The 18,598-nt window shown below is 37.0% G+C and overlaps 1 protein-coding gene across 1 annotated transcript in view; it reads left to right on the forward strand.

Moving 5' to 3' along the window:
- Window positions 1-17,894, forward strand: part of HCN1 (hyperpolarization activated cyclic nucleotide gated potassium channel 1) — a 188,395-nt gene extending 170,501 nt beyond the window's left edge. The window contains exons 7-8 of the mRNA XM_057403079.1: window positions 12,343-12,507; window positions 14,406-17,894. Of these exons, the coding sequence (XP_057259062.1) occupies window positions 12,343-12,507; window positions 14,406-15,214 (974 nt within the window). The 3' untranslated portion in view covers window positions 15,215-17,894. The remainder of the gene's footprint in view (window positions 1-12,342; window positions 12,508-14,405) is intronic.
- The last annotated feature ends 704 nt before the right edge of the window (window positions 17,895-18,598 follow it).

Below are 18,598 nucleotides of genomic sequence, written 5' to 3' on the forward strand. Positions count from 1 at the left end.
GTTCTTTCAAAACTTTCAGTAATGACCAGGTAAATATGTTCAGGCAAGACTGTGTTCTTTCAAAACTTTCAGTAATGACCACAGGGGAAATGTTTTGCAGAGAGTGCCATAAATTATGTTTTGAACAGACATGTATCGGTGGAAGGAATGTTTCAGAAAGATTCAGGACAATCCATTTTCTTTGCCTTTTATTGGCATTTAAAGAAAACAGTAACTTTTTATTGCTGTACCTTAAAATTCCTGCCTTCACATAGTGTGCTTGTTTGAGATTTTACAAAAAGGACAGGAATTGGGCCATGAAGAATACATGAATTTTCACTATATTGCACAGTTATATAGTAATTTCTGCATAAGTTAAATTATGTAAACCACAGCAGTGGAGAATTCCAGGATTTTAATACTCTATAGCTGCTTTAATTAGATTCTCCAGGACTGTGTATTGTTGTTTTCTGAGGAAATGCAGCAATACTCTTTTTTTGTAAATTTCTATGGATTTTTTTTTTAATGTCTTTCTTCACTTTTTCCCCTCTGTTTTATAAAATGCATCCCTATTCCTTCGGAGTGAGATTACTGCTACTTACAGCAAAGCAGTAAACGCATCTTTTCTCTTTACAAATAAAAGAGAAACTTCTCCCAGTGAGACAAACATTTTACCTATGAGGGGAAACAAGGTTGCTCTTAATGGAAATGATGACCTTCTCTCCTCCTAGCTGCTTCTGTAGGGAGAGTAAAACGTGAACGAAGAAGGTCAAGAGAGAGTGGATGATCAGCACTTTGTTAACACGTAGCACACAACAATAGGGAGTGAGATGGAGGTGAATAGAGAAGAGAGTGTGGGCAAAAGTCGGGTTGTGAGTGGTGCAAAGAAGTATGAGACAGAGGAACTGTGAGTGCAGGGACATGGACATGAGATGGATGGGAAAGAGAAGAAAATCTAAGGGCTTAGAGCATGTCGAAACCTTCAGAAGCTGGAAAAGAGTGGGAAGGTGCTTACACCTATCACTTCTGAACAGCAAGTAGGAAAGCCTGACTGCACATGTGTTTGCAGCTAAGCAAACTTGAGATGAACACACTTGAATTTCAGCCTTTCTGGGAGGGAGAATAAGAATCAGGAGGCAGGGGAAAATGTAAACAATTGTATTTTGAGGATGTTGTGCTGGCTAAATTATTTAAATTTTTGTCATCTTTTTCAGTGTTGTGAGGATCTGCAGTTTACAGCACTGGAAAGGTAGTCTTGGTTAAGTGCGAGGTGATTGTATTAGAAATTACTCCACAGCTTCTTGTTATAGGAAGAACTACTGAGCAGACTGCGTATTAGTTCTTCACTAGACACATAAAATTGGCAAAATGCAAAGATTTTTAACTCTTCTACAGCTGAAGCACAAGAATGAACCTTTTGCGTATAAAGAAGTATGAGGCTTTACAGAGCATAAATAATAATGTATCTAATGAGCTGTAACACTAATCTAATTACATTATACCAATGTATATTGATATAAACTGGTGTAATACCACTGCTGTAAGGCAATTCTGGTTTTTGCTGTGCAAATGATACCAGAATTACTCCATATTAATATTAAGGATGTTAGTGATTAAAAATTTCTTATGATTAGTTACAACAAACATCCAGGAGTGCAATAAACCAAAGATCTGGCTCTGCAATTTCTTTTTCCCTTATGGAAGAGCCTTTTACTCCCTGACACCTTGTGACCCTCCACTCTGTGCGTATCTCTAACCCCAGCCCCAGTCTGCTGGTGTTTGCGCATACTCCACTACAAACTGCAAGCTTTTGCTTGGGAACAACAAAGATCAACTTTTTGCCATTTTATAACTTCCCTAAGAATGTTACCCCCACAAACATTAAAGTCAAAATTGTCCCAGAGCTACTGCCAGAGCACGTTTATGAGCAGGAGATGGTTTTGTGATGACCTGTTTCCCTCCAGCTGCCAGCCATGTGGAGTGAGATGAAGTACTCTGTGCGTACAGTCCTGATACAGCTAAGCATGTGCAGAACTGCCTTTGTGCTTGATTGGTGTGTCAGAGTGAGGCTGACATGCCTACAGAGAGAAAAAGAAAGGAATAAAACCAGCAGTACCCAAACTGTAAGGCTCAGCACAGCTTTTTAAAAAGAGCATTCTGGGAACACGTTCAGGACTCTGCTGTTAGTTACTTCATTAGCTTGCTTTCTGGTGGACAGAGGACTGGTTGTTCACTGTGGTCTCATCCTACTCTTGCTGTAGTCACTGGCAAAATTCCTCTCAACCTCAAAGGATACAAGATAAGACTTGTCTCCCTGCTATCTTTTCGTTTCTCCATCTGTTTTCCCACCTGTGTTTACACAAGCTTTCCTTCATTCAGCAACCTAGGCGTATGTTCCAGGAAATTTAACCCCTTGCTTTTGGTTTTAAATGATACTGTGTGAGAATTGAAGGAAATCCAAACTGAGTGAGTAGGAAGTGTAGGTATGTTTTTATGAATCGCGTCTGGGGGCCCTGTGAAAGTTTCATTGTATTTGCCGTGGGAGGGAGTTTCCTAGTTCCAGTAGGTAAGTGTGCAGTAATCTATGGTAACCAGTCTGTCGTGTGTCCGTTGCAGCTACCCCTCCCCACTGACTTTTCTGCTTTTTTCCCTCTTTGAGAAACCCAGTGGTATCATGCCACTTGGAGTCATTCAATAAGCCAACTTGTAGACTGACTAAAACTAATATTGCTTTATTTTTTTTTTCTATGAGCTTTCAGGTATGTTGAACATGAAATAGCACATGTGATTTTTTTTAAAACTCTTTTTATGATAATATGTATGAGAGTTGCTGTATGTAGATATGAAAACATGATGGTCTACCTCATACATTATAATAAGAGACAAAAACATGTTACATTTTACTTAATCGAAGGTAGATATCACTAACTGTGTTGCATATCATCATTCATCTAGAAAATTTATATGTATATCAGATTCTCATCCCCCTCTTCCCAGAAGAGGTCCCAGAGAAATATTATGGCATCTTTTCTTTTTTTGGTTTATTTTTTATAACAAGTAGTTCATGGAATACTGTAGATTTTTAAATGTTTCATTTCATTTAAATTATTTAATACTGTTTTAATACTTATCTTTCCACACTTGAAATTCTGATAAATTGTGTTTTGCATTTGCTTCAGCTTGTAGAAGACCAATTAGATAGAATTACTTTGACCTACCTATTATTTATGGAACTTTTCCCCCTTTCGGTACAGCAACTGTCAGTATATTTTAGACCAGTGCAGTGGAAAATAATACCATGGGAAATGTTGAGTCACATTAGATTATATTTTGCCTCTTACTTTTTTCTGGGTACACTTTAGGTACCTTCTTTTGATAGATGACTTTTAAAGATTTTCAATATAATGCTTATTATAATACAAGAAAATTATGTTAAAGGGCCTGACTGCACACTGCCTTGCACCTAGACAGTATGATATGACATACTGGTTTACATTTTGCAAAAATACTGCATATGGCTCCTTCTTATTCAACATAAAGGTGAATTAAGTTTCTCAGTATTTATACTACAATACAAATAATTAATTATAAGTAGCCTCTCTAAGGTGTGTTTATTCACATCCTTAATGGCAAGTACACAATTAAATACTGTAAGGGAGCAGGATCTCCAAATCGTCATACCAGCTCTTTCATAGAATACTCTTCAAGTAAACAATACAGAACATTTTTCTAAAAGCATTGTCTGCAAGATGCCCTAAAAATTAAATGTTTTTTTGGCATAGACTAGTCTGCCATTTTGAGGATAAATTTTGTTATGGTATGACATAGTTTCTTGTTCTGCATTGTGTTGTTATTTTGACACAATACATAAAAAATACTATGCACTCAGAAGACCTTGTTATTAAGACATAAACCTATTTTTAATCTAAGAGATTTTTTGAGAAGATAAAGACAATTTACTCTGTAATACTAAAAGGCAGAAAATGTGTTTGGATTTAGGAGTTTTATTAATTAGCAAATACAAATATAAATTTAAGTATTAAAAATAACAATGCTAGTAATAATTTGTGCTATCTAAATAACATAGTCTTAAAACCAAATTATAATTCCACCTCTGCAAATTCATGAAGAATATTATAAATTTTTAATTTACACTTGATACAAAAAAGGGCTAGACACAAGCAAAATATCCCGTTGGCATAGACTCGATATCTGAGGTGGCCAACAGAGATAAACCAGAAGATGACTTGCAAGTACCTTCAATTTTACACAGTAGAATTTAAACTAAATATTTGAGTTTAGCTTAAATATTTAATCTAAATATTTAATTCAGAACTGACAGTCTCTCATCATTTGTTTAATAATTTAATGGGAAAAAAAATGAAGTGCAATATTTTTACAGTCCACTTAAATTCAAGTTGAATAGTTTAATTTGAAACTGTTATTGTTTGCCAAACTCAAGACGACAGGAGCATAACACTGAATATGTAAGGAAACAGGTGGCTTTTTTTCAGTAGGTAATAGGCATCCATCTGGACAAAGGTAGACATAGACTTATTACACAAAATCACTTTTGGCCTCTGACCCAGTCAGTGTGAAAGCTAAATCGCTACTTAGGCACCTTATCTTAGAATGTAAGCTTAAATCAGTAAGCATGTTATCACACTGTATTTTGTTGAGTTGCTATCAAGTAGAATGTTAAGCCTTATTCAAGGAAATGGGCTGATACAAACAAGAATTATTTCAAGAAACAGGCTTCTCCTAAGTAGGTGCCATAAAAGACAACTTTGGGGCAAAGTAAAAAAAAGGAGCACACTTTCAGTTCAGGCTTGTTGACAAACCCTAAGTAAATATGAACATTTTCTAAAATAAGTATTCCTCTATACATCCTCTGAAAGTTTGGGTCAATTAAAGTTAGGCAATTCTTTCCAGAAGAATAATTTTTACCCCAGGAAGTTGGTGCTATGTCCAATGAAATAAATGGCACTCTCTGCCAAATAAAAATCCTGATGGGGGAAAAAAAAAAAAAAGAACCTCTCTAATTAGGCCACTTACCGTACCTAACGTTTCTCATCTATATAAAATGGTTAAGCAAATGAAAGCTGGGAAGGGAGACCTTTAGAGAGTAATGGAAAGAAATAAAGAACCAATCATCTTTCATCTGCATTTTAGATCAGGAAAATGGTTATAAAATGCACATCATGGATGCCTGCCTCCAGCTGCTCCTAACCCACCTGTTTTGAAGGTTCCTTACTGTCTCAGAATGATTTTGGAGATGAACCTTCCTTATGTCCCAAGAATAACAATCTTGGGACTCGCAAAGTGACTGGTAAAATACTGTTTGTGGTGCTGATATTCCTTATAATCTACTTTTTTTTTCCTGTTTTCTGCCTCAGAAAGTCTAAGCCCTCTATTTTTATTGGCTATTATACTTTACCAAGATGTCATCCTCAGACATAGAAGAAGATACTCTTTTCAGACCCCATTGCATTCTCTTCCTTCAGATATATGACATTTTATATATGTGATGTCTTCATGATGAAGAAGTATTCTCAGCCGGTAAGAGTGCTAGCAAGCAGGGACAGATATTTGCAAACAAGAATCATGTTCCTAAATTGCAGTGAGAGGACGTTTCCACAAGTCAGTCAGCATGTGTCTCTAGCTTACTGAATATTTTTTTTAATTTTTAATTGCTATATTAATAGAAGTGTAATTCACATCTTTCTACTCTTTTTCTGTATAAAAAAAATTGACAATTTCAGCCCTGCTGGTTATGGCACTTTTTCTGCTTCTTTCATTTGTTCTGTTAAATAAAGTAAAATAAATAACATCCTGAGAACTTATGTGTCAGGGTCTTCAGAGACAAAATACTCAAATTACTATGAGTAGACAATAAAAATGTGAAATAAACTAAACTATTGCAGGTTAGTTTATTTTTTTTTTAATATGATGACTACATAAGGGCATCATATGTTGCAAGTAGGGAAATTTAAATTAAGTTTAGGTAAATAGTTTAAAAAAAGTGACAGGAGACTGAAACTGAGGTATTAAGGAACTTGGTTTGGACCCTTAATTGTAATTGGCCATTTTCACTCTCTCTTCAAAACAGTAACTACACAGCATTGTATCCAGGCGTCCTCCATGAACCCTCTCTCCAGCTGATCAACACATATATGTGAAAGCAACTTTACAGCAATTGTTTGTGGCATTTTTTTAAAAGCTGAGGCCATGCAGGCAGTATTTGCTATTGCTCACTCTGACAAACTTGTCTTTTCTGCAATTCCATATTTAGTGTCAATAACATGGGAAAAGGTATAAGGCTTGTGTAGCATTCTTCTGGACAGTCCAGATTACAAACCTGTTAAAAGGCAATAATTGTCTCTGTTTTCCTTCCTCCTTCTGTTCTTTCCTTTGCTGCAGGAATGCTTCTCTTGAGCAGTGACTATATTTTAAGGTTCCTTAAATATAGAACTGCTGAACTCAAACAATGTTACCTGAGCCTTTTCATTTCCATCCATTCCATAGATATGGATTTGGGAGATACCACTTCCTTCCTGCCTCCCTCCCCTCACCTCCCCACAGTCATGACTAATGTAAACATAAATACTGGTTATTGGTTTGCAAAACAACTGCAAAATAAAGTCTGCATAGATATTTGGTATAGCTTTTTTGTTGTTGTTTTTTTTTTAGAAAGTAGATTACTGAAACACATTTAATTTGTGTTAGCTACATTCTGACTAATCATAAGACCTGGTGCTAGTCATTTTAGTTCCTGTAACAAAAAGCAGCATATCCCTGGGTTCTCTATTTTGTGCACTAGCAATAATATATTGAAAAATAAAACAAGAATACAGTTTAAAAAAATAGGAAAAAAAAAAAAAAAGCATTTGATGCTTTCCAGAGTTTAGTGAAGAAAAAGGAGACAGAAATGCGGAAGTATGTGTTAAAGCAATAACATTTTTATCGTATGAAACAGCTTCTCCATGTTTGCTCTATGAGAGAGTCAACATGAAGTGGGAAGTTGATCCATTTCCAAAAGAATGGGGTGAGCAGAAGCTTACTGATTTAATTTCTTCAGGTTTATGTAGTCCTTTCCTACGAATCTTATTGCCTGTTCTAAAGCTGAGAGCAGAGTGCCCCAAGCTGAATATCTCTTCCTGTGACTGGCACTCCAAGAAAGTGCCCATTAGCTTGTTCTTGTGCAGTGGACAACTTCAGCAGCATGAAGTAAGTAAAAAAGTGATTATCTCTGCACTATGCAAAGAGTTGCTGTTACAAAGAATTATGTTAGCAACTTGCTCTGAAGACTTATAAGATGGGTAGATGGAAAGAGGTTTTTGTACATCTAAGTTTTGTCTATAATTGTTTAGGAACTCATTATTCTCTATAAAATAAACACTGTTCTAATCCACTGTCCTGTTCTCATAAAGCATTACCAAATATGTTAGACCAGCTGATCCAAGCCTTTGAATTGCTTTGATTTTCCATCTTCTGCTGCTGAAAGTAGCCAAATGGTCTTAATAACTCTTTGGCTGTTTGCACAGCAATGTATATGCCTGCTACAAGATGAAACAAGTTTCCTGCTGAGGCACTGAGGCAATAGTCAGCTGTCCTTAGCTGGAAGGATACTTCATTAGATCCTGTGATGTTAAATCTGACAGATGATGGGAAACCTGATGCAGCATTGGAAGGGGACATAGCACTTAATAAACTGCTGTTTATTTTCACTTGATTTTAGTACGCAGAGCACTGTATGGCTAGAATACTCTTTGTTTATTCATTACTACAAAAAATTAATTCCTGCACCTAGTAAAATGAACTTTTGCTTTCATTCTGGTCTTCGTGCCCTTGCAAACAAAGTTTTGCAAATGATAATAATTCACTGTATTAATTTTCTACATGCTACCATATACTATCCTAAGCTAAGAAATACATCATGGAGACAGAACCGGTTTGGTGTTCTTTAATGAACCACCTAACTACAGGTCTAATAACTGTTTCTTTTATCAACACAGTTTGTCTATTGGTGGACATTTTGTCTGCAAGGCGACTTTATACTGATGTTTGAGTAATTTCATCTGGAGTATAATTTATATCGAAAATGAACTGATGGTTAAAGGACAGCAGTACTGTCAGATAAACAGTACTTCTTCCCAGAGTGAAAAAAAGAGTTTTCCCTGGGTCAGTATAAAGTGGGAACATAAACTGGGAAATTATTGCTAGGGCAGCCAGTCCTGGGAAGACTAAAAAAACAATGCATCACAAATGGTGCTAGAAGTGAACCACTCCCACATCCCAAGCAGTTATTTTTTTGAAGAAAGAAATGTTTAGGAATCACATCACAACAGGAGAGGGGAAAATTATCACCTACAATGGCTTATCAATACAGTCAATGAGAATGATGAACCTGATCTCAGTTGAAACTAACACTGTGGCTATTATAAAAGTCCTTCTAATCCTTATTGTTTATAGGTTATCCTATAGGTTGTCATTCACCTTAATCTTTTTAATGTCATTCAGGTTTTCCTGAAATCAGTCTTTTTAGTACTGTCTTTCAGGTATGTAGAATTTCCTCTCTAGAGTGTTCTGTCACAATCTGTCTGTCCCCCAGTTTAGAATACACAGATACTGGGAAGCTTTTTTAGAAGTTTATGGTGTTCGAAAAACTGAACCTGATGCTATTCCTGAAATACTGCTATAGAATCACAGAATCATAGAATTATTTAGGTTGGAAAAGACCTTTAAAATCACTGAGTCCAAGAGTTAAGACAGCCAAGACCACCACTAAACCATGTCCCATGTATGTGTGCAACTGATATATTGGTGTTCAGGTTTGATTATTATAATCAATAACCTTCAGAACAGGATTAGCTTTAAACTTTCATCACTGTGCTTTTTAGTCAATGCCTTGGCCGCAGAAAATACATTATATTTGAGGCCTTTTCCATGTTCTTTTGAGAGCTGCATTGTTCTGTGGGAAAGATCTGGTGCTAGTAGAACACAAATAGTAATTTTCACAGATAAAGTAACTACATTTGTATTAAATATGAACTTTAAGAACAAATGAATGTTTTTAGCATCATCAAGTGCTTTTAAATAGCCATTTTTCATTAGTGCAACTATAGATACTTGTTTCAGAATGTTCTAGGGAACAGTTGTCCAAAGAAATTAAATAAGTAAATTGAAACTTGAATTGAGTTGAATTGCAGGTTCATTAAGCCTAAGACAATTACTAATTAGAATTGAAGAAATTCTTTTGTTTGGAAAGAAAGATAGAAGTATTTGACACTTTGAAAGTGCCAGCATGAAGTCAATGCACCATGCCAACCGCAGATGGGAATATTAGTGAGTAATATGCTGCTGCCACTTTCTTTTTATGCTAATAGAGAACCTTGTTTGTCCAAGCTGTTGGAAAATAATCTGTGCCCTTTGTGTTTCACTGCAGACTCCTGTGCTATTGTTTGCCTTTCATAGTCTGCTTAAATCAACTGAATGTCAAGGAGAGCATAATTGTTGAGGGCACCTAGTGTACTTGATGCCACTAGGACTCATTTTAAATATATGCAAATCTTTTCATTGCTTTCTTCTCTTCGTGAAATCTATTGTTTATTTACTCATAAAAAGAAAAAAATGATTTATTTAAAAGAACATGAGTGTTTGATAGGGACATGTTTTGACATTATGTCTTCATCCTCTGGTCCAAGTAAATGAGATTTCATATATTATGTCTTAGTATGCCAGAGAGTTTATAGCTAATAGATGAAATTAATATAAGTGTGGAACACATACAGTTAAGAAGCACATCAGTCTCGTGGCCAGAGTATGCTATAGATACGTATAACAAGGCTATATAGATGATGTATCAGTGACTATATGTAATACAAGGTAATATAAGGTAATACTAATACTATATGGAATGCAGTGTTTCTAATCAGTCAGGGAACATTGCTGGAAATGCATGACATGGGTATTCATCACATGGTATTTTTTTCTGCCAGAAGGCTGTAGTTCATCTTTTGAATGACTCTATCCAACTGAGGCTAAGAACATGAAGTCTTCCCTGCTTTGTGAGCAGGCAGGCTCCACTATGGCACTCCCTGGTCAGTTTCTAGGCTCTGTGAGATCTACCATATCTTTTCTGACCCTTCCTTTATTATAATATCCAAATAGAAGACTCTATTATGGTTATTACTTCCAAAAAAGTTCTTCAACTAGAAGTTGTGGGCTGACAGGGTTTGCAGAGTGCAATGTATAGTTTTCATTGATTCTTTTCTTTCCATTCCCCTTATTTGACAAGAATAGAAGATGAAAGAAGAGAAAAAAATATCTATATTTATTGCAGTAATATCCATGAATTCCATGGTCTCATTGTTCTCTGATGAAATCTAACATTATCTCTTACAGTTTCTTCCCATAATGTTTCTTCTTGTTGAAGTAATCTAAAATGCAGTGTTCTAGATTAATAATGATGAAAACAGTAATTTCTCCTTTTTTTTCTTTTTTTTTTTTTTCTTTCTTCTATAGTGGTTTGGATCCATAGTCAACATTTGTTTTGTTTTAGGCATGTGATATTTTTTAAACTCAAGTTTTTATTTGTTGAGTGTAGCAGAAGACACCTTCTTATGTGTGTAGTATTTGCAGCACTTTAAAGAAACCTGAAAATTAAGAGGTGATCATTAATCACACAGATTTTCCAGACAGTTATCTCTAAATTCAACCTTGTACTGTAAAACTTTATTCTGTGTGAGATCCAAAGAGTATCTTAGGAAATGGAGCAGGCATTGAATGCATTTAATTGCTCTCTTTGGGCAAAATGTCCTTCTTACTCTTGTAACCAAAATGCTGTGGGTTCAGTCAAAAGAAAAGGTGTCAATGTGAGCTAGGAAGGAAGAGGAAACGGCAGACTTACCTTTGACCTGACCACTCCTTACAGGAAACTGTTACTATTTCATGCACATGAGGTTTTGTGAGGAACATTAAGTCAAGACTCTTACCATATGTGTTAGTCTCTAAATTCTTCCCAAAGCTGTTGGGGTTTAAGTACATTCCTTGCTAGTACTGTTCCCACATTAATATACTTTGATTTACCCACTATTATTTAAGCACCTTAGCCCCTAAGTGTGGAGGGTTAGGTAGCATATGGAAATTCATCAACAAGAAATATGAGAAGAAAAACCATCAAGGTTCTTTTGCATTCTAGATTAATAAAAAAATTATTTTGTTAAAGACATGCAAAAAAAAAAAAGAGAACTATGCAAGCTCTTTATAGATCTGAATATAATGCAGAATATTTGGGCTTCCATACTTGAGACTGACTGAGATTGAGAAAAATCACTTATGACAGACACACAAGCAGGGTAGGAGAGAGTTCCCTAGCTAGTATCTAAAAATGAGCAAATATGAACTTACTGCTCTTGATCAAAAGAACTGTGTAAGGAAACCATCTCTCACTCTGTCTGAGCCTGAGAAGTGCTAGTATTTCTAAGTGTTCTTATTCCCCAGCTTGAAAATGGGATCAGCACAAATACTTCTTTGTGCAATTGACTTATCAATTAATAGTTTAATATAAATAAATAAATACTCTTCTCCATATGTTTTTCTGTTACAAGCCTTGGACCTTGACTTTGGCCTTTATCTGGTAACATTCTTCTTGTGGGTTTGGGAAATTAGCAGTTGCAAATTTGGGGCTGTCTCTTGGGACTCTGCATATGGCTTTGGTATCCCCTGTTTAAGAATGAAAGTCTCCTAGACTAGTAAAATGGAGTAAGCAGAGGTTGAAAGGTTTATGGTTTTTAGCCCCCCAAAAAAGTCTAAAATCATAAGTTTGCTCTCACAAAATAGCTATGACATTAAACCTAAGGAAACAAAGCATTTTCATGCCTGCAGTATTTTTCCTTAGAATAGCTCTTATATTCAAATATCATTATATGATTTCTAAATTAGCTCAATAAATATGGTGAATTATGAAAGGAATTGGTCCTCTATGTCAGCTGGATATTTAAAAAAAAATCAGTAGCATCACTTGGGTTAATTGAGTCAGCAAGATGTGTTTGACAGCCGATGGATCATTTCTCACAACTTTATGGGTTTTTATTTTTTTTTTAAAGGCTTGATAAAACAAGAGTCCAGACTGAGAAAACATATAAGCAGGGCTCTTAAATCACATCAGTTTTTTTAGGATAGCAAAAATACAATCAAATACCTTCAGAATTTTCCCTGCAACCTTGCATAAACAGCAATAGAAAAATTGCTGCTGAGTACTCACATATTACTTGTTAGCACTGAGTCACTTTCTAGCTTTTAGGTTTCACATGGTTCACTAACCTCTTTGTTTTCTGTGTGGTTGAATTTTTCTCTTCCCAGAGATTTGCCTTTTGACCAAGGGCCGTCGAACTGCCAGTGTACGAGCAGACACATACTGTCGTCTATATTCCCTCTCAGTGGACAACTTCAACGAGGTTCTAGAAGAGTACCCCATGATGAGGAGGGCCTTTGAAACCGTGGCAATTGATAGACTTGACAGGATAGGTATTTTTTTCACCATATTAGGAAATCTTAAAACCTTTCTCTCTTTTCTTTTCCATGAGTTGCAGAATAAAATGCCCAGATTAAACCCTTTTCAAAAAGTTTTCTTTCTGTTACGCTGCAGTAAATGTTCTGTTGATCTATGAATAAGACATGTCCAGGCAATAAATACTGCAATCATACTCTCTAATAATAAACAAACTTTTGAGTTTTAGAAAGCTCTCATTCCTTTGAGGATTATTTTGTATACTTTAATTATCATTAGTATTATTTATTAATCCTATATGTTTCTTTTCGCTGCCCTCAGCACTTAATAGGATTTATGCTGTTTTATGAGCAGTAGATGATATTTTCCTGCATAAATATTTTACAGATGACATCTATAATGCTGGGAAGAGCTGAAGCCTCTCAGCACTCACAAACCCCCCTGTCTGTTGAAGTGAATTAATCCTGTGTAGCAGGGCTCTCATTTTCCTCACAACATGGGCATTACTAGCCTTTATGGCTGCACATTGGCTTTGCTCAGATCTGCTTGCAATCAGAAAAGCAGGCCAATGATATCCAAGTGAAAGGCAGAAGAACATGGCAGATTATCAAAACAGGTTGTGCAGTGTGCTGTTGTTCATCTAGATATTCTGGACCTCTCCAGTAGAACATAACTAGATAAAATATGTGGTCTTTAGCTGGGAGAATTGCACTTTTATCATCATTATTGATACTGGTTTTAAAATGCAGCTATGCATAAAAAGTAATTTTTCCTCTTTGATGGTGTTTCCTCAGCTTCACAAGAAAGCTCCAGTGTAAGGATTTCCCCACATCACCCTTTCTCAATAGGGTTATGTTTGCAGTTTCTTTGAAGTGAGTACAGACAGATTTGCAGGGCAGTGTCATTGCGCTGTCCTCTATGCTGAAGCTGTGATTTGGAGGAAAGCATGTTTTCTTTACTATAGCAGGAGTAAAGAAATTAAATACAGGTGTACGGGTTTCTAATATTTAATAGACCTGGTTTAGTATTTTGCAGATTGTAAGCACTCAGTATTACCACTATTATCGAGACTTTTAAAACTTACAGTTTTTCTCCCTGGACAAAGACTCTGCAAATGCAGACCAGCTCAAAATGATATCTGCTTTAAATAATATTTGTACTAAAGTCCAGTCCATTACTGGAGTAGCAATCCCATCTGAAGTGCTGAGTTTTATCAAAATAAAAAAAGGGACAGTTGAGTGCATCTGATCACACAGAATAGTGTCTACGTCTTGCAGACACTGACAGCCGTCGGGCAGACATCAGGACACAGTGTACATCATCCTTTATTATGCAAGCGTCACATTGTCCGTGAGTTCGTATCAGTTCACAAACCTTTAAAAAATGATTTCTGGGAAGCTAGTGGTCACTGGTTACTAATGCCTAATAATTAGTTCCAGGGAATGTGCTAAATGGCAGGTGTATTTATAACTTATGTAACGATTTAGTGGAAATTAGGACAGTTTTGCAACAAGGGAGGACATTACACATGCAGAACCCAATGACTTTTTCCACCCTGTTCAGTAAATTACCGTGGTTACATTTTCAGAATAACTGTGGTAATCACAATGCACTGCAAATGGAGGGGCACAGAAACTTCAGGTGCCTTTGAGCACAATGGAATTACAAAGCCCTGCCACGCTCAGGCAGGGAGAGGGGCACTGGCTGTGTGTGAAGGTCAGCCATCAGGGGCTGTGCCAGCACCAGTCACTGTGGAGGTACCCCATGTGCCACAGCCTGCTGCAGTGGACTCAGCACTGTTCACTGAGGCTTTTGTGGTACACAAAACCTCGGTGATGGATGCTGAAATGCAAAGTCAGAGGGGGGATCTGCCCCTGCATGTCAGGCTTGCTAACTCTTCTGCCTCTCTGTGAAGGGAAGAAGAATTCGATCCTCCTGCAGAAGTTCCAGAAGGACCTCAACACTGGTGTTTTCAACAACCAGGAGAATGAGATCTTGAAGCAGATCGTGAAGCACGACAGGGAGATGGTGCAGACCATCGCCCCAGTGAGCTTGCAGCAGATGCCCGCCGTGAACTCCAGCGCGTCAGCCTCATCGTCGCGCCCCAGGACACAGTCTCCTCCCGTGTACACCACCAGCAGCCTCTCTCACGGAAACCTGCACTCTCCGTCCCCCAGCACGCAGACACCACAGCAGGCCGCCATCCTGTCGCCCTGCTCCTACACCACCGCCGTCTGCAGCCCACCCGTACAGAGCCCTCTGGCCGGCCGAACTTTCCAGTATGCCTCACCGACTGCCTCGCAGCTCTCCCTCATGCAGCAGCAGCCGCAGGCACCCCAGCAGCCCCCCGGGGCTGCGCAGAAGAACGAGGTCCACAAGAGCACGCAGGCTCTCCACAACACCAACCTGACCCGGGAGGTGCGGCCCCTGTCCGCCTCACAGCCCTCCCTGCCACACGAGATGTCCACCCTGATTGCCAGGCCTCACCCCACCGTGGGGGAGTCCCTTGCCTCCCTGCCACAGCCAGCCCCGGGCCCCAGCGTGCCCCCAGCCAGCCGAGCCAGCGTCCCGCAGCGCGTCTCGCTTTTCCGACAGATGTCCTCGGGAGCCATCCCCCCGAACCGGGGGACGGCGCCGCCACCCGCAGCCCTGCAAAGGGATTCTTCGACAGTCTTAAGCACAGAGCCCGAAGGAGACAAACCGCGGTTCGCGTCAAACTTATGATCCCCGGTAACTGTGAGCAACGGACTTGTGACAAACCGAGCACCATCCCCAGAACTGTTTTAGCCTGTTTCCTAATGTACCCCAGCAGCCTACTATGAGAAAAATACTTCAGACCGCTTTGCCCTACGTAACGAATGTAAAAATTATATATATATATAAAACATACATATATATATATAAAATAATTCAAAAACTTGTTTGAATTCATATCTTCTTTCTTGCAACCATTAAGGAAGTTTAAATTTAGCTGTAATGTTACTTATTTCTAACATACTGACTTTAAAGTCATTCTAATAGATTTCTGATTTTGAAGTTTGCTATGTCAAGGGGAAATTATCAATATAATAGCAAACTTCAAACAGATATATTAGAAAAAAAGAGAGAAATATCAATCTAACACATAGCACTGACCGAGTGATATTCTGAAACCTTTGTTATTTCATTTATTGCATACACATTGTTAATTTCTTGTGAAGAATTCAGTTGTATGTAGCATTGCATTTCATATGTTGGCACTTTCCGTTGGAAATTAGATTGGAAAAGACATAAATTGCAAAACACCTGCAGTCAAAAGGCTGGCACTAGCACTCCTCTGGATAGGTTGTAACCTCATGACATGTCAACCCTTGTGTTTCAGAAAACTGCGTGGACTTATATCTTCACACTGCTAAAGACTTTTACAAAGACTATGAATATTGCCATTGTAAATAACTTTTTAGACCCAAACAAAAATAGCTGCTGTGTGGTGTACCATTGCAAGGTCTTTGTTTAGGAATTTAGGTTCAGCTTTCAATTAAAAATTTACAGTTTTAAAATCTGTTAAAGCTAAGTGCAACACAATTGTTAATTGTAATGCAATGGCTTAAAACCTACGATGTTATTTTACATGCAATGTTTTATGCAAAATTGTACGCTTGATCCTGAAAACTGCTTCTACTTCACCAGTACCATCACTTCTCTTCTCCTTGCCCTCAAATCCTCAATAGCATCTGAGAATATTCCATGCATGCTTCAGGAAAAAAAAAAAAAAAAAAGGAAAAAGAAAAAAGACAATAAAAATAAGTTCCGTCAGTAGGAAAAGGCTTTATGGTATCTTAGAAAATAATAACAACTCATTAATTGTGTCTACCTTAAAATTCCTATAATGCTGACTTTGAACCTCTGGTTTAAGTCTAAAAGTGAGATTTTTCATTTAAAGGATTATTTGTAAACCACAGCTTGATTTAGGCTTTCAGGTGCTTTCTGTGTCTTCACTGTAGTTTTGTAGTTGACTGTGGTGTTAATTTACAAAAATAAATATAATATAGCATCAAGTCTGTCTGGAAATGCACGATTTGCTCTTTGTATATTGTAATTAAATGGTTAGTATATCCTAAGGCATGTAGTGTCAAACATAGCCCATAGGTACGAGGTTTATTATTTTTTATGTCTTCAAAACAGAAAGGAAATGGTTACAGAAAGCAGGTTTAAAGCATACTGTTTTGTGAACATTTTGTTTTGTTTGCTCAAACCTTTACATTATCTTATCCACAAAAAAAAAGTACTTTCGTGATCATTTGTGCCTGATTTGTCACAGTAAATATTGAAACTAAATGTGTCATAATTTAACTCATTGAAAAATCAGCATTATGGATCTGATACAAGCATATATTACGTTCCTTAAAACCCAGCTGACTCATGTTAAGGAAATGAATGCAAAGAAGTTCTTATTTTCCTATTAATGCTGAGTTAAATGATGCATGGAAAAATTAAATGACATCACAAACTATGTAATGCAGTGAATCCAGATGTACTTGAGAGCCAAGTAAATATTCTAAAGCTAACAGAGCTTGAGCCCATGCTGCCTGTTACGTCTTTTACTGAAGTGGTACATCAAATAAATATTTTAAAAAATCTTCCAATATTTCCCTGACTCCCACTCACCAGTAAAAAATTATGTAGTTAACCCATTAACATGCTGCTGCCATTAATTTAAGTGGCCCAGAGTAGTATATGGGGAAGTGATTGCTTAAAAGTGTTTGGAACATTATGGATACGCTGCAAGACCATTTATTTATCAGTACAGTGCCCCTTATATTATTTTAATACTAACAAATTCTGTCAATTAAGATCATATACTGATCTTTCAAACTGTTTAAGGTTTACATTAATAGGAGTAATGGGGTTAGTAGCAAAATATTTTTATATATATTTTTATTTTATTTTAAGCACTATAAATAAATATTAATTCACATGGTCTTTCAGTGAAACCATAAATAATTTTTAATGACTTTGTAATAGAGTGGAAAATACCTAGCATTTGTATGTTAATTAAAAAAATGGTACAGGGTATAAAATTATATACGTATATATATATGTATGTATGAATGTATATATGCTTAGATTAAGAAACAAATGACTCACATTCCTGTAATATAAAAGACCATTGCTAGTTTCAGAGCTAACTTATTTTCTCTGTACATAAGTAAGTCCATAAGTATGAAATCTCACATCTGTACAGGATGAAATGTATTCATGAAAAAGGTTGGATCTTATTGCTGCTGGGAAGACTATAGATCTGATTCTTATGATGACCGTATGATCAGGGATGAGTTAGATTTTTTTCTTTTGTCTTTGCTCAAGCCATAAATAAATATATATGAAAATTATTAATAAATTGAAAAAATATATAAAAAAATAAGGGCTTGAATTTTTTTGTTCCAGTATCTTTATAACTTCATAATGTGTGCAGTCAGTGTCCTGTTTTGTTACTGCAATATAAAGGTTTTAAATGGAAAGACCTGGCTTTGAAATAAGAAAAGTTCCTATATATCAGAGGGCAGTAACAACAAATGTCAGTTCTTATTATAGACAGGTAGGCATTTTGTGGTTCTAGAACAGCCTCTTTGTGAACCGGATTACTTATGGTTTTACAAATTCAACATAAATAATGGATTTGCTGTGCTTGTTATACCAGAGGTGTAGTCTGCATTGTTGAGGAGATGGCTTCAGCGTTTTACACTAATTAGTTTTTTCTAAGTGCTGGAGGATTTACATCCAGTTATTTCAGTTCCCGTAGTCCAGCCAAGAGTCAGTGTGTGCAATAACTGATGCCAGGTCATTGTCCACAGCAACAGGACAATAGGTAAGGAGAGAAGATGGATAATATTAGAGGTGCTCTTAAAAAGTACCATAAGTATTGGGTTGGAAGGGACTTTAAAGCTCATCTATTTCTACCCCCCTTACCACTGGCAGAAACACTTTCACCAGGCCAGATTGCTCCAAGCCCCGGTCAACCTGGCCTTGAACACTACCAGGGGTGGGGCAGCCACAGCTTCTCTGGGCAACCTGTGCCAGTGCCTCACCACCCTCACAGTGAAGAATTTCTTAATATCTAATCTAAAT

The sequence above is a fragment of the Pezoporus wallicus genome, unplaced genomic scaffold (assembly GCF_028554395.1).
Source record: "Pezoporus wallicus isolate ANWC-B61680 ecotype Strahan unplaced genomic scaffold, APGP_CSIRO_Pwel_v1 contig_2997, whole genome shotgun sequence".
Taxonomy (NCBI): domain Eukaryota; kingdom Metazoa; phylum Chordata; class Aves; order Psittaciformes; family Psittacidae; genus Pezoporus; species Pezoporus wallicus.